Source organism: Acinonyx jubatus, chromosome D1 (genome assembly GCF_027475565.1).
Source record: "Acinonyx jubatus isolate Ajub_Pintada_27869175 chromosome D1, VMU_Ajub_asm_v1.0, whole genome shotgun sequence".
Lineage (NCBI taxonomy): Eukaryota > Metazoa > Chordata > Mammalia > Carnivora > Felidae > Acinonyx > Acinonyx jubatus.
The window spans coordinates 15,063,985-15,082,837 of NC_069390.1; the positions used below are offsets into that span (position 1 = coordinate 15,063,985).

An 18,853-nucleotide genomic window follows, 5' to 3' on the forward strand; every position below is an offset into this window, starting at 1 on the left:
CTTTGAAATAAGCATTAGAGTTTTTTGTTTGTCTGTTACCTTTTCTCATTTTTTTTGGATCAGGCTTCTTTTTTCTTCTTTCTTCATTTTTCTTTGGAATCAGGCTTATTGTTTTTTGTCTGTTTGCTTGGGTTTTTATTCCTTTTCCTTTTCTCTTTTTTGGATCAGGCTTTTTTTTTTTAATGTTTACTTATTTTTGAGAGACAGAATACACAACCAGGGGAGGGGCACAGAGGGGAACAGAGGATCTGAAGCAGGCTCTGTGCTGACAGCAGAAAACCCCTCCATGGTCTGAACTCATGAACGATGAGATATGATCTGAGCCAAAGTCAGATGCTTAGCTGCTGAACCACCGAGGCATCCCCAGCCCTTTTTTTTTTCAATCAGGCTTATTTTAACAAACAAATCAAAGCACACCTAGTTAAAGGTCCAAACACTCCCCACTGTAGGCAAGGAGGAACTCTGCAGGGGACTGACCTGTGGGAAAGCGCAGCCACAACACAACAGCAGAGTGCACACAGCATACACCAAAAACACTTCTTGAAGCTCGAGGCCCTGGACAGTGTATGACCCCTTCTTAATATAGCATTACTCTCAGGAGCAGGAAACAAGACTTCAACATGCAAAAGACAGGAACCTAGACAAAATGATGAGATGGAGGACTTCTCCCCAGAAGAAAGACAAGAAGAAATCACAGCCACAGTCACGGATTTACTAAAAACAGATATAAGCAATATTATCTGAATAATCATTTAGAAAAACAGTCATAAGAATACTACATGGGCTTGAAAGAAGCATAGATGACACCAGAGAAACCTTTCAGAGATAAAATACCTTAAACTAGTCAGGCTGAAATAAAAAATGTTATAACTGGGATGTAAAACAGACTGGATGTGATCACAATGAGGATGGAAGAAGCAGAGGAACAAATAGGTGATATACAAGATAAAATTATAGAAAATAATGAAGGTGAAAAGGAAAGGAAAAGAAAACTATTAGATCACAAATATAGACTTAGGAAACTCAGTCATTCCATAAAGCTCAATAATATCCATATCATAGGAATCCCAGAAGAAGAAGAGTAGGAAAAACAGGCAGAAAGATTATTTGAACAAATTATAACTGAGAACTTCCCTAATATGGGGAAGGAAAGATTCAATCAAGTCCAAGAGGCACAGAGAACTCCCTTCAAAATCAACAAAAACAGGTTAACATCAAGACATACCAGCAAAACTTGCAAAATACAAAAACAGGGAATTCTGCAAGCAGCTAGGGACAAAAGGTCCTTAATCTACAAGGGTAGACATGTAAGGTTAGCAGCAGACCTGTCCACAGAATCTTGACAGGCCAGAAAAGAGTGGCAGGATATATTTAACATGCTAAGTGGGGAAAATATGCAGCCAAGAATATTTTATCCAGCAAGGCTGTCATTCAGAACAGAAGGAGAGATAAAGAGTTTCCTAGAAAAGCAAAAACTAAAGGAGTTTGTGAATACTAAATCAGCTCTGCAAGAAATATTAAAGGGGACTCTTTGAGAAAGAAAGAGAGACCAAAAGCAACAAAGACTAGAAAGGAACAGAGACAATCTACAGGAACAGCAACATTGCAGATAATACAATGGCACTATATTCATATCTATCAATAATCACTCTGAATGTAAATGGACTAACTGCTCCAATAAAAAGATATAGGGTATTAGAATGGATGAAAAAACAAGACCCACCCATATGCTGCCCATCACAGACTCCTTTTAGACCCAAAGACACCTGCAGATTGAAAGTGAGGGGATGGAGGACCATGTATCATGCTAATAGACACCAAAAAAATAAAAATAAATAAGCCAGAGTAGTTATACGTATATCATACAAACTACACTTTAAACCAAAGACTGCAACAAGAGATGAAGAAGGGCACTATATCATAATAAAAGGGTCTATCTAACAAGATGATGTAACAATTGTAACTATTTATGCCCCAACTAGAAACAGCCAAATATACAAATCAATTAATAACAAAATAAATTAATTGATAATGATACAATAATAGTAGGGGACATTAACATCCCACTGACATCAATGGACAGATCATCTAAGCAGAAGATCAACAAGGAAACAATGGCTTTGAATGACACACTGGACCAGATAGACTTAACAGACATATTCAGAACATTTCATCCTAAAGCAGTAGAACACATATTTTTTTTCAAGTGTACATGGAACATTCTCCAGAAAATTTGAATAGAACCATAACCAGCAAAGAAATTGAATCTGTGTTCAAAAATCTCCCAATGAACAAGTGTCCAGGGCTAAGTGGCTTCCCAGGGGAATTATACCAGACATTTAAATCAGAGTTAATACCTATTCTCCAGAAAGTGTTCAAAAAAAAGAGAGAAATGGAAGGAAAATTTCCAAACCCATTCTATGAGGCCAGAATTATCTTGATTCCAAAACCAGACCAAGATCACACTAAAAAGGAAAATTACAGACCAATATCCCTGGGGAATATGGATGCAAAAATTCTCAATAAGACATTAACATATAGAATCCAATAGTACATTAAGAGAATTATTCACCACGATCAAGTGGGATTTATTCCTAGGCTGCAAGCATGATTCAATATCCACAAATCAATCAACAAGATACACCACATTAATATAAGAAAGGATAAGAACCATATGATCCTCTCAATAGATGCAGAAAAAGCATTTGACAAAATATAGAATCCTTTTTTGGTAAAAACCCTCAAGAAAGTAGGGATAGAAGGAACATACCTCAACATCATAAAGGCCATACATGAAACACCCACAGCTAAGATCATCCTCAATGGGGAAAAATAGAGAGCTTTCCCCCTGAGATCAGAAACACAACAAGGAGGTCCACTCTCACCACTATTGTTCAACATAGTACTGGAAGTCCTAGCCTCAGCAATCAGAAAACAAAAAGAAAGAAAAGGCTTCCAAATCTGAAAGGAAGAAGTCAAACTTTCACTCTCCACAAACATGATACTCTACATAGAAAATCCAAAAGACTCCACCAAAACATTGCTAGAACTTATACATGAATTCAGCAATGCAATAGGGTATAAAATCAATATACAGAAATCTGTTGAATTTATATACACTAATAATGAAGCAGCAGAGAGAGATATCAAGGAATCAATCCCATTTACAATTGCACCAAAAACCACAAGATATCTAGGAATAAAACTAACCAAAGACATAAGAAAAATCTGGACTTTGAAAACTACTGAACACTAGTGAAAGAAACTGAAGAGGACACAAAGAAGTAGAAAAGACCTCGAATAGCCAAAGTAATGTTGAAAAAGAAAAGCAAAGCAGGAGACATCATAATTCAGGACTTCAAGCTGTATTACAAAGCTGTAATCATCAAGACAGTATGGTACTGGCACAAAAACAGAGGCGTAGATCAGTGGAACAGAATAGAGAGCCCAGAAATGGACCCACAACTATATGGTCAACTCATCTTTGACAAAGCAGGAAAGAATATTCAATGGAAAAAACGACAGTCTTTTCAACCAATGCTGTTGGAAAAACAGGATAGCGACATGCAGAAGAATGAAACTGGACCACTTTCTTTTCTTACATCACACACAAAAACAAATTCAAAATGGATGAAAGACCTAAATGTGAGAGAGGAAACCATCAAACTCCTAGATGAGAACACAGGCAGCAACTCTTTGACCTTGGCCGTAGCAACTTCTTACTAGACATGTCCCCAGAGGCAAGGAAAACAAAAGCAAAAATGAACTATTAGGACTTCACTCAGATAAAAAGTTTCTGCACAGGGAAGGAAACAATCAATAAATCTAAAAGGCAACCTACAGGGGGCACCTGGGTGGCTCAGTTGGTTATGTGTCTGACTCTTGATTTAGGCTCAGTTCATGATCTCATGGTTCATGGGGTTGAGCTCTGTACCAACAGCACAGAGCCTTCTTAGGATTCTCTCTCTCTCTCTCTCTCTCTCTCTCTCTCTCTCTCCCTCTCTCTCTCTGCCACCCCATTCACATGCATTCTATCTCTCTCTCAAAATAAGTAAATAAACATTAGAAACAATAAATCAATTAATTAATTGATTAATTAAAGGCAACCTATGGAATGGGAGAAGATATTTGCAAATGATATATCAGATAAGGGGTTAGTATCCAAACCTATAAAGAACTTATCAAACTCAATACCCAAAAAATAAATAATCCAGTTAAGAAATGGGCAAAAAACATAAACAGAAATTTCTCCAAAGAAGACATACAAATGGCTAAAAGACACGTGAAAAAACCCTCAACATCATTCATCATCAGGGTAGTATAAATCAAAACCATGATGAAATACCACCTTACACCTGTTAGAATAGCTAAAATTAACAACTCAAGAAACAACAGATGCTAGCCAGGATGCAGAGAAAGGGGAACCTCTCATACTATTGATGGGAATGCAAACTGGTGCAGCCACTCTGGAAAACAGTATGGAGGTTCCTCAAAAAGTTAAAAATACAACTACCCTATGACTCATCAATTGCACCACTAGATATTTATCCAAAGGATACAAAAGTACTGATTTGAAGGGGTACATGTACCCCAGTGTTTATAGCCGCATTAGCAACAATAGCCAAATTATGGAAAAAGCCCAAATGTCCATCAACTGACAAATAAATAAAGATTATGTGGGGGAGACACACACACACACACACACACACACACACACACACACACACACACATGTATACACAGAATATTACTCAGCCATCAAAAAGAATGAAATCTTGCCATTTGCAATGACATGGATGGAACTAGAGTGTATTATGTTAAGCAAAATAACTCACTCAGAGACAAATACCATATGACTTCACACATGTGTGGAATCTGAGAAACAAAACAGATGAACAAAGGGGAAGGGAAGGAAAAATAAAATAAGATAAAAACAGACAGTGAGGCAAACCATAAGATACTTTAGCTCAACAGAGAAAAGGAGCAAATTCATAGTCCTGCCCAACTACTGAGTATAACCTCCAGTCCCATCCCTCTGGGAAGCATGAGCATAGACATCTGGCAGCCATGAGCACATCCTATGGCCTGCCCAGGCGGGGAGCCAAGCCAGAAGCCCTGTCCAGTTGTTGAGTGTAGTTTCTGGCCCTGCACAACCAGGGCACCTGAACAGTAACCCTGAGCAGCCTCAGAGCCCAGCCTACAGCATTGCCCAACCATAGAGCCGCAGCCTACAACCCCACCTAGCAGAAGAGTCCAGCATAAAGGCCTACCTGACTGCTAAACACAGCCTGTGTCCTTGACCAGGCAGGGATCCAGCCCAATCACAGATCATAGCCTGCAGCCCCAGCCAACCAGCAAACTCACGTGACCATGGAGCACAGTCTCTAGCCCCACCCAGTTGCAGGAGGCAGCCTGAGGCCCAAACCAAACACAAGCACTGTCAGTGCCACCCTCCAACTGGAGAGCACAGCCTGAAGACACATCTGACCAGGAGCTATTAGATGATATGTTCCAAATGTTCAAAGAACAAAACTGTCAACCAAGAATACTAACCCCAGCAAATGTGCCCTTCACAAACAAAGCAGAGAAAGACTTTCCCAAATGAGAAGAATTGAGGGAGTTCATCACTACTAGAGATGCCTCACAAGAAATGCTAAAGAGAATTCTACAAGCTAAAATGTAAAGATGCTAATTAACATAATAAAAACATATGACTGCATAAAGTCCAAGTCAGATTCTCTAATATATTATAATTGTGGTACATAAATCAATTACAAGTCCAGTTTAAAAGTTAAAAAATAAATGTATGAAAACAACTGTAACTGCAATACAGTCAAAAGAGCTGGCTCCCGAGAGTTAAGAACTAAAATTAGTCATCCACAGATCTGTCAGGGTCCTGGGGCCCAGGAGCAATCTTGCCCCTGATCTGGAGAAATAGCCACAAGTTTGCAGCAGAAGTGTGTGGACCCGTTATATCCAATGTGGTAGCCACCAGCAACATGGAGCTATTTAAATTTAAGCCAGTTAAAATTAAATAGAATTAGAAATTCAATTCTTCAGCATGCTATGCATACTCAAATACTAATTACGCACATGGCTAGGGACTACCATAGATCAGCAGAGATATAGAATACTTCCATCATCACAGAAAATTCTATTGGCAATGCTGATCCAGACCACAGCAGTTTCAGAAAACAGAATGTTTTTATAATGTTTGTTTATTTATTTTGAGAGGGGGGAGGGGCAGAGAGAAAGGGGGAGAGAGAATCCCAAGCAAGTTCCACACTGTCAACACAGAGCCCAATGCAGGGCTCGATCCCACAAACCGTGGGATCATGACCTGAGCAGAAATCAAGAGTAAGACACTTAACCAACTGAGCCACCCAGGCACCCCTAGAAAACAGAATGTTCACCTCCATGTAGGCAGAAATATCTCCATCTGATATATCGCTGTATATCCCTCACACTTAGAACAATGCACAGCACATAGTACATGCTCATTAAATCTTACTGAATAAGTTATTAAATCTTACTAATAGGCCTGAAATATGTGAATGATTAAGTAAACTATGCTACAATCAGACTGTTGATATTATCAAGCCATTATAAACAACTTTTGTGGGGGCGCCTGGGTGGCTCAGTCAGTTGGGCATCTGACTTCGGCTCAGGTCATGATCTCACGGTCCGTGAGTTCAAGCCCCGCATCGGGCTCTGTGCTGACAGCTCAGAGCCTGGAGCCTGTTTCGGATTCTGTGTCTCCCTATCTCTCTGACCCTCCCCCATTCATGCTCTGTCTCTCTCTGTCTCAAAAATAAATAAAACGTTAAAAAAAATTAAAAAAAAAACAACTTTTGTGAAAACTTTTAATTGCTCAGGAAATTGGTATGTAATATACTGCCTGAGAATATATGCTATTACATCCATTCTCCCCTTTCTCTTTAAGTCTTTAATTTCTGGTTAGTTAACATACAGTGTAGTATTACGTACAATGTAGTGATTCAACACTTCCATACAATAGCTGGTTCTCATCATGAGTGCACTCTTTAATCCCCATCACCGATTTAACCCATCCCCCACCCCCCTCCATTCTGGTAACCATCATATTGTTCTTAATAGTAGAGTCTGTTCCTTGGTTTGCTTCTCTCTTTTTTTTCCCCCTTCGCTCATTTGTTTTGTTTCTTAAATTCTGCATATGAGTGAAATGATATGGTATCTGTCTTCCTCTGATTGACTTATTTTGCTTAGTGTAATACTCTCTAGCTCCATCCATGTTGTTGCAAATGGCAAGATTTCATTCTTTCCTATGGGTGAGTAATATTCCATTGTATGTACAGAACACATCTTCCTTATCTATTCACTAGTTAATGGGCCCATGGGCTGTTTCCAAACTCATCTCCTTAGAAACAGAACAGAACCCTGATCTGAGCTAAACATAATTCCACCTAGAATAAAAGATGACAGTTTCTGGTCTCCCTTGCAATCAAGGATAACCATGTGATTAATTTCAATCAAATAAGATGAGAGCAAAATCGCCGTGTGGCACTTTTGGATAATCTTCTAAATTAGAAAGTGATAAACTTATCTTTCCTTTTTCCCGTTTTCTGCCTCCTGGGATATAGAGGAAATGCTAAGAGTGGCATTGTCCAATAGGGCATCCATTAGCCACATGTAGTTTTTTAAATTGAAACGTATTAAAACTTAAAAATTTTTAAATTTTAGTCCCTTGGTCTCACTAGCCCATTTCACTGCTCAACAGCCACTCCCAATTTATTCAGCACAGACACAGAACATCTCCGGTGTGGCATAAAGTCTGCCTGGACAGCAGTGGTATAGAGCTCTAGCAGCCCTTTGAGGTCTTGAGGTTGACGCTGGGTGCTGAAGACAGCACAGTCCGGAATTCTGATAGTGTGTCAGGCTTCCACAGCCATACTGGACTTTCACCCTCTGTACTTTTGCACTTCCGTTTCATTGACATTTTTTTCTGCTACATACAAACCTATACCTAAAAAGATTAAATAATAAATGAGGAAAGACTTCAAAATTCTATATACAGAGAAGCTCGTGACACTAATTTTTCTTTTGACTTCCAGTGGCATGATAAATAGTTCTCCATCCCCTCACTTCACATCTGTAAGTGTCCTCAGGTCAAAATGAGTCTCTTGTAGACAGCAAATAGATGGGTCTTGTTTTTTTATCCATTCTGATACCCTATGTCTTTTGGTTGGCGCATTTAGTCCATTTACATTCAGTTTATTATAGAAAGATATGGGTTTAGAGTCATTGTGATGTCTGTAGGTTTCATGCTTATAGCGATGTCTCTGGTACTTTGTCTCACAGGATCCCCCTTAGGATCTCTTGTAGGGCTGGTTTAGTGGTGACGAATTCCTTCAGTTTTTGTTTGTTTGGGAAGACCTTTATCTCTCCTTCTATTCTAAATGACAGACTTGCTGGATAAAGGATTCTCGGCTGTATATTTTTTCTGTTCATCACATTGAAGATCTCCTGCCATGCCTTTCTGGCCTGCCAAGTTTCAGTAGAGAGATCGGTCACGAGTCTTATAGGTCTCCCTTTATATGTTAGAGCATGTTTATCCCTAGCTGCTTTCAGAATTTAATCTTTATCCTTGTATTTTGCCAGTTTCACTATGATATGTCGTGCAGAAGATCGATTCAAGTTACCTCTGAAGGGAGTTCTCTGTGCCTCTTGGATTTCAGTGCCTTTTTCCTTCCCCAGATCAGGGAAATTCTCAGCTATTATTTCTTCAAGTACACCTTCAGCACCTTTCCCTCTCTCTTCCTCCTCTGGAATACCAATTATGCATAGATTACTTCTCTTTAGTGCATCACTTAGTTCTCTAATTTTCCCCTCATACTCCTGGATTTTTTTATCTTTTTTCTCAGCTTCTTCTTTTTCCATAACTTTATCTTCTAGTTCACCTATTCTCTCCTCTGCCTCTTCAATCCGAGTTGTCGTCGTTTCCATTTTGTTTTGCATTTCGTTTAAAGTGCTTTTCAGCTCCTCATGACTGTTCCTTAGTCCCTTGATCTCTGTAGCAAGAGATTCTCTGCTGTCCTCTATACTGTTTTCAAGCCCAGCGATTAATTTTATGACTATTATTCTAAATTCACTTTCTGTTATATTATTTAAATCCTTTTTGATCAGCTCATTAGCTGTTGTTATTTCCTGGAGATTCTTCTGAGGGGAATTCTTCCGCTTGGTCATTTTGGATAGTCCCTGGCATGGTGAGGACCTGCAGGGCACTTCCCCTGTGCTGTGGTGTATAACTGGAGTTGGTGGGCGGGGCCGCAGTCCGACCTGATGTCTGCCCCCAGCCCACCGCTGGGGCCACAGTCAGACTGGTGTGTGCCGTCTCTTTCCCTCTCCTAGGGGCGGGATTCACTGTGGGGTGGCATGGCCTGTCTGGGCTACTTGCACATTGCCAGTCTTGTGGTGCTGGGGATCTGGCATATTAGCTGGGGTGGATCGGCAAGGTGCACAGGGGTGGGAGGGGCAGGCTCAGCTCGCTTTTCCTTTGGAGATCTGCTTCGGGAAGGGCCCCTCTTCCGTGGACCTCTCGTCTACGCTTGCCTCCGGAGAATCTTCTGCTAGTCTTCTGGCGATTTTCTGGGTTATTTAGGCAGGTGTGGGTGGAATCTAAGTGATCCGCAGGATGCGGTGAGCTCAGCGTCCTCCTAAGCCGCCATCTTCCCAGAAGCCCCCCTGGGGTTTTTTTCTAATTTTTCTTTAATGAGATGATGTTATATTTATTCTCTGAAAAATACATGTTTCAATGCTCAGAATCAACAATTGAGAACTAACTACATGGTCTCCAGTGCTAAGTGGCATAATTAGACTTACACTTCTGTGAACTGAGAAGTTGTTTTTAACATTTCACAACATTCTCTGGCTCTTAAACAATGGGGAAAAAATGTATTCCTTTGATTCCTATGTTTTTTCCAGTGAGACCAGAACAAAGCGAGTAATTAACTCTCAATAGACCCACTAAGTCTCACTAGGGAAAGGGAATCCCTGAGAATTTTGACAATTCAGTTACTGTAGATGTTTTCTGCCCCTGCAGTATTCAATGACTCAGAGTTTGTTGATGATGTTCTTTTTCAAAGCTCTCAGTGAAGAACCCAAACATGCACACTGAGTAAGTGGCTCCTATCACAGCCTGCATTCTAACACCCCAGCCTCTGCAATACAAGTTCAGTTCTGGACCATATGCTTTAAAATATACATTAACAAAGTACAAGCACATTCAGCATAAAAGACAATGGGGAGGCTACATTATGGTCTATTCCTTTTTTTTTTTTAATTGAAATATAGTTGACCTACAATACAGTCAACATCTATTTAACAAACATTTATTGAGCACCTACAATGTGCCAGGTACTGTGCTAGGCTTTCAAAGCAATTAAGTGACAGAGAATGTTTAGCCCAAAGAAGTCTCAAAACCAAAGAAGTGAACTGCCTTTAAACTTTTTGGTATGCAATCGAGGCCTATTCTGAGTAGCTCAAAAGGATGAAAAGAAGACCTACATGTGGACAGACATGTAATTACCAACAGCAACAATAACAACGATGATGGCTAATATTTATTGGGTCCATGGTACAACTCCATACCCTGTTATTTTCTAAAAGCTTTATGTATGTTATTGTATTTAATATTCAGAATAATCTTAAGTGCATGCTATTATTAATCTTATTTTAATTATGCAGAAACTCATGTTTAGAGAAATGAAGTAGTTAGATCTTGGGTTGTGGCTGAGAGGCAACTGACACATCCTACTGAATTTCAGAGCCTGAGCTCTTAAAATTTTAACAGGCAGAGATGTGCTCTTCACCATGAAAGTGTTCAGAAAGAATCAGTGAGAATTGATATACAAAGGACAGTACATGGGCATCAAGGGTTAATTCAACAAGCACCAGCTACATGCATTCACCCAGCCACAAAGAAGAGTGAACAGTCTTGCCCTTGAAAGAAACATGTATAAAATAATTACAATCAGAATAAGGGCAATGATAAATACAACCTTGGACAGGAGACATAAATCCAACTCAAGGAGGAGAGAAGTCAGAGAAGGCCTCATAAGTGAGATGACTTTAACCCACAGCTTAAAAGGATGTATACGATTTTGCCATATAGAAAAGGCTGGTAAAGTTATTCTGGGCAGAAGTATTTTCTCAGGGTTTAGTGATGGTCATCTATGACCATGATTACTGGAGAAGTGGGGAAGATTTCCTGCTGCCTTGAAAACCACTATTCACCTACATGTTCAGTCAGCACCTAAGAAGAAAGAGAGAAGCCTCTAAGGCCCAGAGCACACCTGCAATGCTTCATCCCTCTGCAAGGAAATTGCCTGAATTACTTCATCTGATCCTCAAGGAGAGGTGGAAGGACAGAGAGCAAATGCAAAGCCAGTCTTTGTAATTCCAAAGCCAAAGGGGCAAATTTTATTATAACCTCTAAATTGTCCACAATGATATGAGTCAGTTGGGTGAGGTGGAGTTTGGAGAGGTGAAAGAATCTATGAGGTCACCAAAATGAGGAAGGAGTACATGACAATGAAGCTACTGTTGGCCAACACAATAACCCTCTCCACAAAAGTGTCAGTGCAGGCAAGCCTGGATAATAGCTGGAGACCACAGGAGTCATGGCCAGTCACAGCAGGATCACAGTAACAGAGACATAGACTGTCTCATCCTACTTCACCAGGAAACACTAATAGGCATGATAAGAAACGGACTTGGCATGGTCACCTAGAATAAAGGACAGAAGTCTGGAGTAGAAACATGCATGGGTAGTATTTCCCTTCCTTTCATTCTTCAAGTTAGGCCTAATAAGAATTTTCTACATTCTGGGGGTGCCTGGGTGGCTCAGTCAGTTAACCATTCAACTCTTGATTTTGGCTTAGGTCATGATCTCACAGTCTTGAGGGCATGAAGCCTGCTTGGGATTCTCTCTCCCCCTCTCCCTCTGCCCCCACCCTGCTCACATTTCCTCTCTAAAAAAATACATATATATTAAATTAAAAATAAATTTAAAAAAAATAAAAAATAAAAAATTTCCTACATTCTGTATTTACATTTGGATAAGGCTAAAAGTGATCTTTTCGTTAAAATGTTTGACTTGATCTTTCCCTATTGATAGCTAGAACCTATGCCCTTTTGATATATTTTTTTTAACTTATGGATACTGGACATTGTGAAAAGGCCTGTGGAGACTGAAGACCTACCTTTTGTACCAACATGTCACAAGAATCGAAATGGCCCCAGGGACTTTTTCGGTACTTGTAATCAGACAGTCCATGGTACAAGACACCAAGAACCAATCAGAAAACAGAAAAATTCATGGACACAATTTTCTTTTTTTTTTTTATGTTTATTTTTGAGAGACAGAGTGTGAGCAGGGGAGGGACAGAGAGAGAGGGAGACACAGAACCCAAAGCAGGCTCCAGGCTCGGAGCTGTCAGCACAGAGCCCCACATGGGGCTCCAACCCACAAAATTCAAGACCATGATCTGGGCCGAAGTCAGGCACTTAACCGACTGAGCCACCCAGGTGCCCCCAGACACAATTTTCAAAGATACATTTCTCCACAGTGGAAGAGAAGATCATATTGGCACTCTCCTCAAATATCCCATGATAATTCCTCTGTTTGATTCCCCTTCTTAATGAAATATAAGCTGTTGTCATTAGGAGGCTGAACACAGAAGGGAGAAGGAAGGAAGGGAGGGAGGAAGGGAGGGAGGGAAGGAGAGAGGAAGTATGTCATAGAAGAAGTACTTTAACTTACAAAACATCTGTCAAAATATTCTCCTTTGCATTTGCCATTTAGTTTGAGTCTCAATGTTACCCAATCTCATGATATTCTTGGATATCATAGAGGCAATCGGATCTCTTTCCTTGGAACATTATACCAAGATACAAGCAAGTGTTGGGTTATTAAGAAGAATCACAGCAACAGTAACATTAAGTCCTTACATTTGTTTTTGCCATTCCTGAATGTCCCACTGAAATCAAAATTCATTTCAAAAACAAAGAATAATTAGATGTTTTTCTTTATCACTTTCCCATTTTTATTCCATCCCTAAGTTCTTTTTGCCCCACAACCTCCTCATGGCAATTTTCACCTCTGCATTTCTGAGTGTGTAGATGATGGGGTTCAGCATGGGGGTGACAACTGTGTAGAACACGGCCACCAGTTTGTCCTCAGTGAAGATGGAGGAGGGTCGCATGTAGAGGAAGATGGCAGGTCCAAAGAACAAGAGGACCCCTGTGATGTGAGAGGCACAGGTAGAGAGGGCTTTGCGCCTCCCCTCTGCAGAATGGTTCCTCAAGTTGACAAGGATAATAATATAGGAGGACACCAAAATGAGGAAGGAGCACAGAGCAATTAAGCCACTGTTGGCCAACACAATAACCCCCTCCACAAAGGTGTCAGTGCAGGCAAGCTTGAATAATGGCTGAAGATCACAGAAGTAGTGGTCAATCACATTGGGACCACAGAAGGGCAACTGGACGGTGATGAGAATCTGTATAATGGAGTGGAAAAGGCCCCCAAGCCAGGAGCCAGACACCAGTACATGACATAGTTGGCGGCTCATAATGTTCATATACTGAAGAGGCTTGCAGATGGCCACATAGCGGTCATAGGCCATCACCACAAGCAAAAGGATCTCGGTGACCCCAAAGAAGTGGAAGAAGAATATCTGAGCCACACAGCCCTCCAGAGAGATGGTTTTAATCTTGGCAAGTAAGTCTGTGATGAATTTAGGGACAACAGTAGAGGAGTAAGTGATCTCCACCAGGGATAAGTAGCTAAGGAAGAAGTACATGGGGGAACGCAGACTCTTACTGACATTGACTGTCAGAACAATGAGACCATTGCCCACCACTGTGGCCAGGTACACAGGAAGAAACACCACAAAGCATGCTCTCTGAACCTCTGGATCCTGAAACAGGCCAGTGAAAATTAACTCAGTCACATTATTCGTAATGGCCATGGACTCCATTTGGAGAAAATGTATCTCAGAGAAGACCCCTGTGACAAAACAAACACATCATAACAACAATCCTTCATGTTTATTTAGCACTTGCCTGTTAATAGAGCCCTTTTGCACATATTATCTTATTGGTTTATTTTACTTATTTATTTGTTAATATCACAAACGTTTATCCATTCACTGCCCAACAGTCCACTCTATACAAGACACTATGCAATCTATCTTGCAAAAAAACTCCATGATCTCCTTATCACAAGGGAGAAAACCAAAGCTCAAAGGGGTTGGGAATTAGTGAAGCCCCCCAGTAAGAAGTGGATCCAGAACAAGAACCAGATCATTTTATTCCAACTGGTATGTTATTTCAAGTATACCACACTGGAAATAATAATCAACATTTTCAGCATTAATAAGTATCCATATTACCAACAATTCTCCCATTCTCAACATTTTTCATCATGTCTTTGCATGAGAAATTCTCAAGTAAACGTCTCATGAATCCCTGGTTTCCTCCATTTCCTTCCCAGAAATGCCAATTTCATTAATAGTTCTCCCTTTCTAAAGAATATCTTCAATATTTTCCTTACATGAATTATCTAAGTTTCTGGGTTCTTTCAGGTCCTATGGTTTTGCTCAATCCCACATCTTCATGAATTTTTACAAACATTTCGAGAAAATTTTGACACCTGGGGTCCAAGTGGACATCTGGAAGTTGTTGAGAATATAGGTCAGTATCAAACAACAGTTCGAATGTAATATATGGGGATTCACCAGTCTGCTTGTTTCTGTCTTTCAGTTTTCCCACCATTGGTACTTTTTGTCAGCAGGAGGTGAGGATTTATTTTAATTCAGTTCTTTAACCAAATGTTTTATTAAGTACCTACCATGTGCCCAGGCAATTTGGGACATACAAGAGAAGACTGAAAGATGGCTCTCACTTTCAGGAAGCTTGTAACTACATGCGATTCAGCAGCACGTTCATGACACGAGGCAGCGGAATCTCTCAAAGATTTTCTCTGCTTTTGAAATTAGGTTGAAGGTGTCAAATCACTATGTTGTACACCTGAAACTGATGTAACATTGTGTGTCAGCTATACCTCAGTTTAAAAAAGAAAAACAAATAAGACTACCCTGAAGTATTCCTTATTCCTTTTATTTTTTTCTTCTTTCACTTGGGCTTCCACACTGAAATAAATTAAATACCTCCCTCATCACTAATCTTTCTCATAGTAAAAATTAGAAGATATACAGAAGGTGAAAATACGCTGAGAGAATCCTCGGCGAGTCACCTGGCTAACACTGGAGAAGAACTAGGGGATTGCATGGCATGAAAGAAGGGCACTGAAGAAGAGCAACTGAACAGGAGAGGTGAAGCAAGGGGAGGTTCCCTTTCTGTTCCAGAGGAAGGGAGACAGGGAAACACCAAAAACAACCCACAGACTCAGGGAGCCTGGGTGGCTCAGTCAGTTAAGCGACAGACTCTGGATATCAGCTCAAGTCATGATCTCGCTGTCATGAGATCGAGCCCCTTGTGGGGCTCCATCCTGGGTGGGGCCTGCTTGGGATTCTCTGTCTCCCTCCCTCTCTGCTCCTCCCCACTGTGTGTGCTCTTTCTCTCTCAAAATAAATAAACTTTAAAAATCTTAAACAAAAACAACCCAGCCTCTGGTGGCCAGAGGAAACCTCAAGCATGTGGTGACCTGATTTCACCATCGTCACTGTCATTGTCACCCCGACAGCCACAGCAGCAGATACTGTTGTCCTTTAGTCAGTAGCTACTGCGTGCTGGACTGTGATAACTGTTGTCCCCTCAATTAATTCTTCCTGTACCACTTTGAGGTCGCTAATTGATAGGTGAGTCAATTGTGACTCAGAGAGGTTAAGTAGCCTGCCCAAATACAGCCTGTTAATGATTGAGCCAAGGCTGAAACCCAGGCCTTTCTAGAAAGGGAGAGAGGGCCACCACTCCTCAGCCAGATGAGAAAGCGGTTGGCCACTCCAGCACCTCACAGAAATGACATCAAAACCCATGGCTGATATAAAACTTGTCCAAATCCATTTATTATGCCTTCCCTGTGAATAGCAGGAACATGGCAGGCAACTGCAAGTTATCGGGAACATTTCAATGCCACCATCTCTGGAATAAGAGAGACGAAGAAGCTGTGTGGGACACTGAGCACAGTGTGAGACTTGGGAATGTCCCCTCCTCCTCTGCCCCTCATGGCACGGCTTTAGCCAGGGGTTAGAGCTGCAACTGGTGACTCTGACCTGTGGAGTGGGTATCTCCCAGCAGGCGTGCTCTGACAGACCCCTCTTCTCAGGGGGTCTTACAGCAGCACCGTCATTCTGCTCAGCCCTCAGACGTGAATCTTTGCAGTCACCTCTGACTCCTGCCTCTCCTGCTTTTCCCACATGTACACTCTCTCCACAACCCACTGATTTCACCAACTTCCTCCTCCATCTTCCTGAAGTCTCGGTCTTCAGGCAGGATAGAAGCCCATGTGAGGATCACCGCAGCTCCTCCATGCACCGACCATCTCCAGGTGTCGCAGGTCTCCCCCCCCCACCCCCCGACCTCCCACCAGCCTGCATGCTGAAGTCAGCATTCTCCCTGAGTCCCTGTGCTCAGTTCGCTCAGAAGCCACCCTGGTGCCTGGATACAGGCCTCAACTCCTCCACTGAATTTTAGAAGCTCTAAAGTATTTCCCCATGCCCTTTTAAGCCAACTTCACTCACCTCTAAATACATATTCTTGCTCTACTTAGAAGTCCCCTCACCTTCACAAAACAGATGAACATAAGGGAAGGGAAACAAAAATAATATAAAAACAGGGAGGGGGGCAAAACAGAAGGGACTCATAAATATGCAGAACAAACTGAGGGTTTCTGGAGGCGTTGTGGAAGAAGGATGGGCTAAATGGGTCAGGGGCACTAAGGAATCTACTCCTGAAATCATTGTTGCACTACATGCTAACTAATTTGGATGTAAATTAAAAAAAATAAGAAATAAAACAAGTTTAAAAAATTAATTAATTAATTTTTTTAAAAAGTCCCCTCACCTTCTCATGAAGGCAAGCTGATAACCACCACAGGAGCATCTTACTTTTCACATTACACGCCATGCCTGCCCCTCCACCTCCCGATCCAAGTCCCACCCACTCTACAGTGTCCGCTGCCTAGGAAGCCACCCCAGTCACTTCCACACTTGTGCGTTCGTCTCAGCTCTCGACTCTGGAAATGAGTTTAAGCAATCTGTCTGTTCAGTGCAATAAGGCATGTGGCACCTAGTTCACAGCAAGCCCTCAATAAATATAAGCTATCTTTATTATTGTTGTTACACTTCTAAATGCAAATCTGAACACATCATGCAGTGACCTGAAATCTATCAATGGTCCCCCTGCCTACAAGGCTAAGTCCAGTAGTATTTGCATGGCATGTACGAACTGGAGCCCGTTCTCTAGTTTCCCTGCTGCCACTGCTCCCAGAGCCCGCCTTCCAGCCAGTCAGAAATAGACATCTTTCTCCCAAACTTGCTCTTTGCACGTATGCTCTTTACATTTTGTGTGGCATGCACACCTCAGCTTTCTAACTGTTTACTCTCATTTTATTTTTTTTTTTAAGATTTCATTTTTAAGTAATCTCTACAATCTCTACTTGGCATTGAGTTGGGGCTTGAACCCAACCATGCTCCAATGACTGAGCCAACCAGGCGCCCCAAGGTTATTCTTGCTTTAATGCTCAGATCAAAACCATTCATCATTCCCCTCTAGCTAACACTTCTGTGTTTGTTTGTTTCTGCTGGAATATTTACCAATTTTTATCATAATTTACCAATTTTTATCATAATTACTGTTTCAGTATCTGTCTCCCTTAATAAGCAGAGCTTGTTCATGTCTGAATCTTCAGAACCAAGTACACAGTAAGTACTCAGTAAATGTTCACGGAGTTGAATTTAAAAATGAAGAGATTCTCAAGGCACCTGGGTGGTTCAGTCAGTTAAGCATCCAACTCAATCTCAGCTCAGGTCTTGATCTCAGGGTGGTGAGATCAAGCTCCACACTGGGTTCTGCGCTGGGCATGAAGCACACTTTAAAAAAAAAAAAAAGGAAGAAGGAAAAGAAGAAGAAATTCTCTACCACCTACAGTTAGAACCATGCAATTTATTACATTTGATTTTTATAGAGACTTTTATTGCTTATTGTGGTTTCATGTTGCCTATTTGTCTTCAATTTATTACTCCTCAAACCCACACGGCACCTAAGTGTCAACCTTACAGATGGTGCTCACTAGATATGTAGAGTTTTGATTGGTAAGTTGATTAACCAGTAGAATTGATAAGAAAGAGTAGGTTATTTAATGCTGTCTACATTTTCCTTTCAGTCTATCTTGACCTCATACAACACAGGTGTGACTCTTTTTCATCAAACATATAAAGTTGTGAATAATGTAGATCATTTCTATTTTGGAAACAGACATTTACATTTAACTGCACAAGATCAAAGACACACATATCACAACTTGGCTATTAAAATATTACTGGGGCACCTAGGTGCCTCAGTCGGTTAAGCATCTGTCTTCAGCTCAGGTCATGATCTCACAGTTCATGAGTTCGAGCCCCACATCAGGCTCTGTGTGGACATCCCAGAGCCTGGAGCTTGCTTCAGATACTGTGTCTCCCCCTCTCTCTGCCCCTTCCCTGCTCACACTCTGTCTCTGTCTCTCAACAATAAATAAATGTTAAAAATTTTTTTTAAAGTTATTACTTCTACCTCATAGGTTATTTTCCATGAATTACGTTCCATAGAAGGCATTAGTTGCTCTTTGTTTTATGCAGTGCTGCTTGGACAT

General features: G+C 41.0%; 2 protein-coding genes across 4 annotated transcripts in view; both read right to left on the reverse strand.

Moving 5' to 3' along the window:
• LOC106976551 (olfactory receptor 4B1-like) overlaps positions 1 to 18,853 on the reverse strand; it is a 52,448-nt gene that overhangs the window by 6,682 nt on the left and 26,913 nt on the right. The gene's annotated exons all lie outside the window — the stretch shown is intronic.
• On the reverse strand, positions 12,984 to 16,543 carry LOC106976550 (olfactory receptor 4B1). The gene has a single exon (XM_053203169.1). It carries the CDS (start codon positions 14,016 to 14,018, stop codon positions 13,083 to 13,085), a length of 936 nt encoding a protein of 311 aa, XP_053059144.1. The 5' UTR covers positions 14,019 to 16,543; the 3' UTR covers positions 12,984 to 13,082.